The following is an 11,055-nucleotide window of genomic DNA, read 5'->3' on the forward strand; positions in this document are numbered from 1 at the left end:
CCAGCATCAGGAAAATCATTCTCTTATTCGTATTTGGCACAGAGTTCTCATAAAATATACAAGCTATATAATCATAGAAATGAGAGAACTAACACTGGTGTTAGGCCTCCATTAACATGGCTCCATAGCCATTTGTTTTGAAATGGATGACATCGACCTAAAATTACTCGACCTCAGATTTTTCTCTCTCTCCCAGAGGCGAAGCGCCAAGCTTCTGCTTCACATCTGCCTCTGACTGGGAGCTTAGTGGATAGGATGGTTGTTCTTTTTCTGAGGGAGGGATGCCACCGGTGCATCTGCTCTTCTTGCATCACTGTTCTGGATTTTCAGTGTTTACGCGAGTTTGTGGACTTGACACATTCACTTAAACGAATCAAAGGATTGTAAGTATTATATCATTATCAGTTGAGTATTTGTAGCGCACAAACGTAATTCAACTACATTTATTAGATCAATGAAACGGAAACCCTGAGAGACATGTTTGCAATGTCAGACATCAACATCTTCATTCAGTTAGACACAAGTAATTAACTATTAATTCATAATTAATTGTACAGTAAGTGACCTATGAGATGATTCCTAATTAAAACCGAGTCCCTCCTGGCAAAGATCTTGAAGTTTGTAAGAGCAGATGGCTTTGCATGTTCCTGCTGGTCGGACTTCAATTAGAGATCTGTTGTATTTTAATTTCTATGCATCTGAACTCTCTTTCCTAATCATTTTCGTTTTCTTTTCTATTTTTTCTATATTTAGACCACGTCAGTGCTAACTCCACATCAGAGGGAAATGATGTCAAACTCAACAGAGGCAAACGCATCTCTCAGCAACCTAACAGGCTTATTTGACACTGAAAGAGGGAGTTCGTACAAAACAGTCGAAGTTGTCTTCATTGTGATTGTGGCAGGTTCTTTAAGTTTGGTGACCATTATTGGAAACATTCTGGTCATGGTTTCTATCAAAGTAAACAGACATTTACAAACAATTAACAATTACTTTATTTTCAGCTTAGCCTGTGCTGATTTGATTATTGGTGTATTCTCTATGAATCTGTACACCATTTACATTGTAATTGGCTACTGGCCTATGGGCCCAGTGGTGTGTGATTTATGGCTTGCTCTAGATTATGTTGTCAGTAATGCCTCTGTCATGAACCTTCTTATCATCAGCTTTGACCGCTACTTCTGCGTGACAAAACCCCTTAGCTACCCCGTGAAGAGAACAACTAAAATGGCAGGGATGATGATCGCAGCTGCTTGGGTGCTGTCATTTATCCTATGGGCTCCTGCCATTCTTTTCTGGCAGTTCATCGTAGGGGGGCGGACAGTTAGTGAGGGTGAGTGTTATGTACAGTTCTTCTCAAATCCAGCTGTCACTTTTGGCACTGCTATAGCTGCTTTCTATCTCCCTGTTATTATCATGACTATTTTGTATGTGCACATATCTCGTGCCAGCAAAAGTCGGATAAAGAAAGATAAGAAGGAGCCTGAATCAAACAAGGGCACTGTTTCTCCCAGTCTAGTGAAGGGCAAGATAATGAAACTGACTAATAACAACATGTCAAATGCACCTGATGGGTTGAGACATGCCAAAATGCAAAATGGCAAAACAGCTAGTGAAATAACGACTGATAATTGTGGCCAAGGAGAGGAGAAGGAGCTTTCTAATGAATCAACTTCCCTCAGTGTGGTCCCATCAAACCAGAAGGAGGAAGAGGTGATCCAAGAGAGCACACAGGTCTCTACTACACAAAGCCGTTTCAGGATAGACAACTCCAAACTCTCCTGCATAAAGATAGTTACCAAATCTCAAAAGAGTGACTACTGTGCCACCACAGTTGAAATAGTGCCAGGCAACAGCAGCAAGAATGGAAATGACAGAGAGATCAGAGCAGCCCATAAGATCATTAAAATGACCAAGACCCCTGTTAAGAAGAAGAAGGTTGCTGTAACCCGAGAAAAGAAGGTGACCAGGACCATCCTGGCTATTCTCCTGGCATTTATCATCACCTGGACCCCATACAATGTCATGGTGCTCATTAACACCTTCTGTTCGATCTGCGTCCCCAACACAGTCTGGACAATTGGATACTGGCTCTGTTACATCAACAGTACCATCAACCCAGCCTGCTATGCACTGTGCAATACAACCTTCAAGAAAACCTTCAAGCATCTTCTCTTGTGTCAGTATAAGAACATTGGTGCAACAAGATAAAACAGCTACAAACACAATTGTATGAACACTTTATACATATTGATGATGGTAACTTTCATAATGTATATCTATAAATGTTTGTAAATAATATGTTCAACGTGCCAGATTATGGTTTAAGTAGACATATATTATATGTAATATGATGGAAGCACATTTGAATTATATCCAATGAATTTGTGATGTGAGTTATAATTGAAGGGTGTGCTGATTATTAGAATGTATTTATGAGTGAACTTGATGATAAACTTGCTCAAAATTTAAATATCATATAAAATATAGCATAAGCATGTTCAGAGAGAAATGCTCACTTTTACAAGATTACTCAATATAAAAGATAATAATGAGCCTTTACAGTGTAATCTAAGTTACCCAGTTTCTCAAAATTATACAAGCACATGGTCTTTGTGCTTGTATTGTGCGTCCCCTCTGTTACTATGTTTATACCATGTTTGGGTTGTTTGGACATTAGTTCACTCGTTATTTTGAAACTGCAGACGGTTCTCTTGATCTTCTAATAATTCAGTCATGTGGCCCAGGCTGATGCCAGTGCACCAGATTGGTTTCTCTAATGGATTTCTGCTCTTTATCACCACTAACCTCTGTCCTCAAAGTAATAAGAACATAACAGCCTTGAGCTCAGTATTCACTGAACAACAGTAACCCACTGCCTTTAGGTAAATTGAGCTTAATTAGAATCTGTAGATTTGTGGCTGGGCTCTGCTGGTGACACAGAGCCTCACGTAAAGGAAAGAAAGTAATTTGGTAAAAGTTTGTGATCTACATGCTCTTTGTCACAAAATCCTAAATGCAAGTTTGTAAAATTCCATTGTGTTCCTCCAGCTATCAAGCCTATTCTCAGTCTGTTTAGCTGAGAGATTGAGTCAGTAGTGAACAGAGCCCCTTACCCTCTGATATTAGGATTACTCCCTGACCATTATATAGGAAGAAGGTGTGCTTGCAATAAGGTAAGGTGTAAAAGAACAACAACACACATTTATATAGCACCTGTAATGAAAAAAGTTCACGGAGGAGTAACCAGAAGCATAAAATGAAGGAATTGATCCTCAAAGAACATTATCAACCAAAACACACTCACATCTCAGAGCTGAAGGTACATGTGGATAATATTTTTGTGATTTTTTGGGGTGTTGGCTTTTAATTTCTGGCATGCCTATTGACATTCCAAAGATCTGTAGTTTGGCTCATGTTTCGTGCAAGTAAAAACATTTACTAACAGCTCTCTACAGAAATCAATGTGATTTAATGCATTTATAGTTAGGAAGAGAGGAGCGTAATGAACTTGATAGCTGGAGGGACACAATGGAATTTTACAAACTTGCATTTAGGATTTTGTGACAAAGAGCATGTAGATCACAAACTTTTACCAAATTACTTTATTTCCTTTACGTGAGGCTCTGTGTCACCAGCAGAGCCCAGCCACAAATCTACAGATTCTAATTAAGCTCAATTTACCCAAAGGCAGTGGGTTACTGTTGTTCAGTGAATACTGAGCTCAAGGCTGTTATGTTCTTATTACTTTGAGGATCTGTGCCTGCCCCTTCCCACTCCCCCACCCCCCCGCAGGCAGAGCGCCATCTAGGTATAAATCTCATTGCCTCACAATACCTTTTTCCATAAGTTTTTAATGACGTCACCTGTGCGACATTCAAGTAAAGGCTCATCCCAAGTGGACCATTTTCCTCTCACTGGAGGTTTTTTTTAACCTCATAATACTCCGGTGAAGCGCCTTGGGATTTCACTATATTAAAGGCATTATATAAATACAAGTTGTTGTTGTTGCTGTTCATCCCAAATGGATGAATTTCCTTTAGCTAACAGCTGCTGAATTGCCAAGGAAACATCTTATCTTCTCAACTGACTTGGCTTTTCCAAAAATTGTATGTCTATTTCAAGGTAGCTTGATATGCGAGCGGTTACAGTGTTATCAACTTGCAATAGATTGGAACCCACAGTTGCACTGTGTTGCAAGTTTTCAGACATTACGAGATGAAGAGCTTGTGACAGTGATGGAGGAGTTGCACCATTGGGATGACAAGGGTGGTCAAAGGAAATGAAACAGCTGACCTCGTTCACCTCGATTCACAATGCAAGTCTCTGGTACCTGATTTCTGCTACACTCAGAGTTTCTCCCAATCTACAGATGATGAAAATTGCCGTTCTTTTCAGCTGTCACTGAAGGAAAACACCTTTGTCAAGCCTTAACTGATCTGGAGTTTTAATTCTCACAAATGTTCTGATGATCTTATTATTAAACAAGTGAAACGATGGTAAGAGATCCAATGAATTGTTTGCAGAAAAAAGGTTGTTGCAATTTTAGTAAATGGATTCTAAAGTGTAAACTTGATTAAAAAAAACACATAATTTGCCTTCTTCAATAAATATTAAACAGATGAACCGTTCTGGGCTTCCAGATATTCAGCTGCACCTATACTCAAATATTCTCTGTTAAAATGTACAGGAGCTCTGTGGTATAAAGACATTAGCATAAATACCACATGTGTGTTCAATAACCTGTACAGTTTGAAATAAAAAGCCAAAAAATTATCTTTGAACAGGTATGTTTTTTCAAACTCTTCATCACCCTGGGTTGATAAGTTCTAAAATAATTAACTCTGATTTCAAAAGTTAGAGGCTATACAGAATTATGGGCTACATGCTTCAAATAATCAACACACTCTTTCTATAACTATATGTACTTTGCTTATTGATACTTCTATGAATATTGTATCTCTGTTAGAATTAAAGATCTTCTGGCAGAGTGATAATTTTATTAAAATATGTGTCACAATGGAAAATTGTATTTCTATGAGGCCATAGCCAGTGAATCATTAACAATATCTTACATAGAAATACTTGGGACAATAGGGCTAATGTAAGGTGTTGCCCCTTACATTCCACATCATTGATTTCCTTTAGCTGTCTACCTATTGTGGCTAAATGACATGAAGCCCATACCGACTTGTGCTACTGGCATCTTAGTAACTCAATCATGCTCTCAAAAGTATCCACGCCAACAGATTTCTACTAATGACCTTTTGATTTGTGTGCTCATTAACATTCTCAATATGTACTTTCAAAAAGTGTTATAATCTCACAGTTCAGTGAAGTTTCCGTTCTCTGATCTACTCGAACAAGCAGAAATGACTGATTTGCATTGTAATCCATGAATGAGACAAGACTCTCTGATTACTGAACAGTACTGTGGATTTGCGCACTCTGATATGAAGATAACATTTCCTCGTACTCAACACCATTGTTCTCTCATTTTGTTTTTATTTAGAGCTCAATATTTGCATGAACTGTTGTATTTTCAATAGGGGCTGTTCTTGGAACAATGAGCCATAAAGGTGAGGTCCAGACTGTTAGACACCAATGTGCCACCTTTCTAAGTGCTGGTGAACAGCAACCATGCAGTTATAGGCTTATAGCCCTCATACCAGAGATTGCACCATCATCTGGTGATGGATTTATCAAGCAATGGTGCTTTATTGAGTTCAGTCCTGTACATGTTTAAACCTGAGATCAGTGGGGAGGGAACAGGTCTGCTGGGAAACTTCGGTGGAAATGTCAGCATCATGCCTGACAGTGAAAAGGAACTAAAGATGGGTGAGAATGCACTGTGTTTAAGATCAACACTGAAATGCCAAACAAGTTAGAGGGTATCCTCCATAGTAACTTTTCAAATTATTTATTATAATTACTACTGACATTTGCAGTTTAATTCTTTCATTACTTGGTCAAAGTAAAAGCAATGTGACCATTTTGTTTTCCATACAGTTTGCATACACTGTTAGATTATTAATAACAGACACCGGTTGTATTGGAGCATACGTTCGCATTTCAACAATTAATCTCATTAGATGCACATGGCACACCATTTCATTATGGAAATTTTTAATAATGATGCATTACTGATAAATTTTTGATGTGTCAAAACAGAACTAATTATTCATGGTGTCATAGTTACTGATAGGAAAAATTCTGCTTTATGATTAATTAATTAAAAATGATAAACATGTGAAATGGCATAAAGTATCCTAAGTGTTTTATTACTAACTGGTGGCAGACTTATGCACTAACTAAGGCACCAATTGAGATCTGTATGTCAAATATGTGTGTTTGTGAGTATATTATATTTATGTGTAGGAAGACAGCAAGAATATATACATATATTTATATGGAGCGAAAAGACTGATGTATGTATATATGATGTGTAGATATTTATATATAATTTTTTTAATCATCACAGTATAGTGGCACAGCAGATAGGGCTACCAACATGTGATGCTAGGAAGCCATTCTATGCAGGTTTAACACAAAATGAGATCCTGATCTTAGCCACGTTGAAAAAGGAGTGTTCACAGTGCCTCTGTGTACAACAAGCCAAAAGTGGCATTGGCACGTTTATGAATAGATATTGCTTGCTGTACTCTCGTGTACATATGTTGTGTGTGGCCCATAACAAACCAAAAAAGGGTAAAATGATGTCTATGCCTGTTATTCTCTAAACTGTTTTCAGTTACAATGCTTCTAATTTACATTCAGTATTTATAGTGCATTGCAGAAAATATCAGCTTTGCAGGGGTTTTTGCTTGCTCTTGGAATGTAGGCATCGCTGGCAATTATTGCCCATCCCTAGTGGTCCTGAGTAAGGAAGAAAGGTTTTCTTCCCTAAAGGACATTACTGAACCAGTGATTTTTACGGCGATTTGACTTCATGGTCACTAACGCTGTTAACAGCTTTCTATTTCCAGATTATTTTTAAACTGAATTAAAATTCCCAAACTACTATAATAGGATTTGAACTCATGCTCTCTGGATTATTAGTCCAGGCCTATGGATTGCTAGACCATAACCATACCCGATTTGTGCAAATGTGATGTGATGTGCCATGTCTTTGTTTAGCTTTATGGTGTTTGAGAGTAGGTATAAAGCAATTGGTGTTTCTGTGAGAGACCCATGTGTGCATTTCATCAATAATAAAATATAATAGTCAAGGTTGCTGATTTGAAGTTTTCATGCACAAATGGACAGAATTACTTGGGATAATTTTTACCTTTGCCACTTGGGTGGTAAGCACCATCTGCCCATTATGGGAACCAACCAATTTTAATTTCTATTGATCTAAATGTAATGGAAAATTGGTGATGGGGGGAGAGGGTGGTTCTATAACAGGCGGGCAATGGACTCCACCAGCTACCATCCAAGCGGTGAAAGTGAGGATTCCTCCTTTTGAGTGCAAACCGGAGGTAAAAATTCCAGAACCCTACATAATAACAAAGGAATTTGATCTATTTGATCACTGTAAACCAGTGGCCCTCATTAGTAAGGGACAGAATGCAATCCCCAGAAAATCCTGGAACCTCGTGTAATATCAATGGACTTTTAATTTTTCTTTCCACATGTATAATTTGATAGAGCAAGTCTGACAGAAGCTGAGTTGCAATTTATTGATTTTGCTCACCAAGTGACACTGCTGAGCTGAGTATGCATAGGTTATTTGATAAGTTTGTCAGTCATTGGGCAAACATGTATAGCCAGCTATCCTTTTATCTGCATGTGAAAAACTTCATCTCCATTCCTGAAGAAGATGGAGACCAGGTTAACTTTCATAGCTACAGTTAACTATTGCCTACATAGTAACAGTCACTGCTCAACAAAAGCAATTCATTTGTTGGAGACCTTTCAACATAATGAAGCACTACAAATGCCAGTATTGTTATATTATCAGTGCTTTGTAAATGAAATGAATATATAATTTTTGATTGAAATCTAAGTATACACTGGTTTTCAATGTTCCTTTTGTTATCTGTTTGATTATGTTGTTAATACTAACTAATTGGAAGTGTTACTTATTACAGTATTCAATTAAAATATTAAACTACAACTATGATAGTTATTTGTTTATTAAAAGGTAGCATCTTAAATTAAAACTATCAAACTATCAAAAGTCTAAGCAATATAGAGGGAGATAGAAGAACAAATATGTAGGCAAAATTCTGAGAACAATAGGGCAGTAATAGTAGGGGAGTTCAACTACCCTAACATGAGCTGGGATATAATCAGTGTGGAAGGTATCAGGGGTGCAGAATTCTTAAAATGCATTCAGGAGAACTTTTTTAGCCCATACGCAGCAAGCCCAACAAGCGAGGGAATGTTTCTGGACTTGGTTTTATGGAATGAAGCCGGGCAGGTGAAAAGGTTATCAGTGGGAGAAATTTTTTTTGCTAGTGATCATAATTCAGTTAGAATTAGTGTAGTTATGGAAAAGGACAAAGATAGACCAGGAGTAAAAGTTCTCAAATGGGGAATGGACAATTTTACTAAGTTGAGATGTGATTTAGCAATAGTAGACTGGAAGCAGCTCCTTGAAGGTAAATCAGTATTAAAGCAGTGGAAGGCTTTCAAGAAGGAGATAGTGAGGGTTCGGAGCAAATGTATTCCCACAAAGCAAAAGGGTGGACTCCCAGATCTAGAGGACTCTGGATGTCAAGGTGCATACAGGGTGGGAGAAGACAAAAAAGTAAAACTTGTGTCCAACATCGAGAGCTAAATACGGTAGAAAGTCTAGAGTAGTATAGAAAGTGCGGGGGTGAAACTAAAAAGGAAATTAGGAATACAAGGAGAGGGCATGAAAAAATATAGGCATGTGAAATCAAGGAAAACCCAAAGATGTTTCATTAATACATAAAGAGCAAGAGGATAAATAAGGAAAGAGTAGGGCCTATTAGAGACTGAAAAGGTAACCTGTGTGTTGAGGCAGAAGTCGTGGGTATGGTTCTTAATGAATACTTTGCATCTGTCTTCACAAAAGAGAGTGATGATGCCGACATTGTAGTTAATGAGATGGAGTGTGAAATATTAGATGAGCTAAACATAGTGAGAGAGGAACTATTAAGGGGTTTAGGATTTTTGAAAATAGATAAATCACCAGCCCTGGATGAAATGGATCCCAGGCTATTAAGAGAAGCAAGGGAGGAAATAGCTGAGGCTCTGACTATCATTTTTCAATCCTCTCTGGCTACAGGTGTGGTGCCAGAGTGCTGGAGGACTGCTAACATTATACCATTGCTTAAAAAGGGAGAAAGGGACAGACCGAGTAATTGCAGGCTAGTCAACCTAACCTCAGTAGTGGAAAAATTATTGGAAGAAATTCTGAGGGACAGTATTAACCGTCATTTAGAAAGACACGGATTAATCAAGAACAGTCAGCATGGATTTGTTAAGGGAAGGTCATGTCTGACTAACCTGATTGAATTTTTTGAGTAGGTAACAAGGAGGGCCAATGAGGGTAGCGTATTTGATGTAATCTACATGGATTTAAGCAAAGCTTTTGACAAGGTTGGATGTGGCAGACTGGTCAGAAAAGTAAAAGCCCATGGGATCCAAGGAAAAGTGGCAAGTTAAATCCAAAATTGTCTCAATGGCAGGAAACAATGGGTAATGGTCGAAGGGTGTTTTTGTGGCTAGAAAGCTGTTTCCAGTGGGATTCCGCAGGGCTCCGTACTAGGTCCCTTGCTTTTTGTGGTATATATCCAATGATTTAGACTACAATGTAGGGGGCAGGATTAAGATGTTTGCAGATGATACAACAATTGGCTGTGTGGTTGATAGTGAGGAAGAAAGCTGAAGACTGCAGGAAGATATCAGTGGACTGGTCAGTGGAGCAGAAAAGTGGCAAATGGAATTCAGTCCAGAGACGTGTGAGGAAATGCATTTGGGGAGGGGTAACAAGGCAAGGGAATACACAATAAATGGTAGTATACTGAGGTGTAGATGAACAGAGAGGCGTTGGAGTGCATATCCACAGATTCCTGAAGGTAGCGGGACAGGTAGATAAGGTGGTTAAGAAGGCATACAGGATACATAAGAACATAAGAACTTAAGAAATAGGAGCAGGAGTAGGCCATATGGCCCCTCGAGCCTGCTCCACCATTTAATACAATCATGGCTGATCCAATCATGGACTCAGGTCCACTTCCCTGCCCACTCCCCATAACCCCATATTCCCTTATCAGTTAAGAAACTGTCTATCTGTCTTAAATGTATTCAATGACCCAGCTTCCACAGCTCTCTGAGGCAGTGAATTCCACAGATTTACAAGCCTCTGAGAGAAGAAATTCCTCCTCATCTCAGTTTTAAATGGGTGGCCCCTTATTCTAAGATTATGCTCCCTAGTTCTAGTCTCCCCTATCAGTGGAAACATCCTCTCTGCATTCACTTTGTCAAGCCCCCTCATAATCTTATACGTTTCGATAAGATCACCTCTCATTCTTCTGAATTCCAATGAGTAGAGGCCCAAACTACTCAACCTTTCCTCATAAGTTAACCCCCTCATCTCCGGAATCAACCAAGTGAACCCTCTCTGAAATGCCTCCAAAGCAAGTATATCCTTTCTTAAATATGGAAACCAAAACTATGCAGTATTCCAGGTGTGGCCTCACTAATACCCTGTATAACTGTAGCAAGACTTCCCTGCTTTTATACTCTATTCCTTTTGCAATAAAGGCTAAGATTCCATTGGCCTTCCTGATCACTTGCTGTAACTGCATACTATCCTTTTGTGTTTCATGCACAAGTACCCCTAGGTCCCGCTGTACTGCAGCACTTTGCAATTTTTCTCCATTTAAATAATTACTTGCTCTTCGATTTCTTTCTGCCAAAGTGCATGACCTCACACTTTCCAACATTATACTCCATCTGCCACATTGTTGCCCACTCACTTAGCCAGTCTATGTCCTTTTGCAGGTTTTTTGTGTCCTCACACATTGCCTTTCCTCCCATCTTTGTATCGTCAGCAAACTTGGCTACATTACACTCGGT

At 38.8% G+C, this 11,055-nt stretch overlaps 1 protein-coding gene across 1 annotated transcript; it reads left to right on the forward strand.

Moving 5' to 3' along the window:
- The first annotated feature begins 762 nt into the window (after positions 1–762).
- chrm2a (cholinergic receptor, muscarinic 2a) lies at positions 763–2,211 on the forward strand. The gene has a single exon (XM_070901645.1). The coding sequence runs from the start codon at positions 787–789 to the stop codon at positions 2,209–2,211; it is 1,425 nt and encodes a 474-aa protein (XP_070757746.1). The 5' UTR covers positions 763–786.
- The last annotated feature ends 8,844 nt before the right edge of the window (positions 2,212–11,055 follow it).

The sequence above is a fragment of the Pristiophorus japonicus genome, chromosome 15 (assembly GCF_044704955.1).
Source record: "Pristiophorus japonicus isolate sPriJap1 chromosome 15, sPriJap1.hap1, whole genome shotgun sequence".
NCBI lineage: Eukaryota > Metazoa > Chordata > Chondrichthyes > Pristiophoridae > Pristiophorus > Pristiophorus japonicus.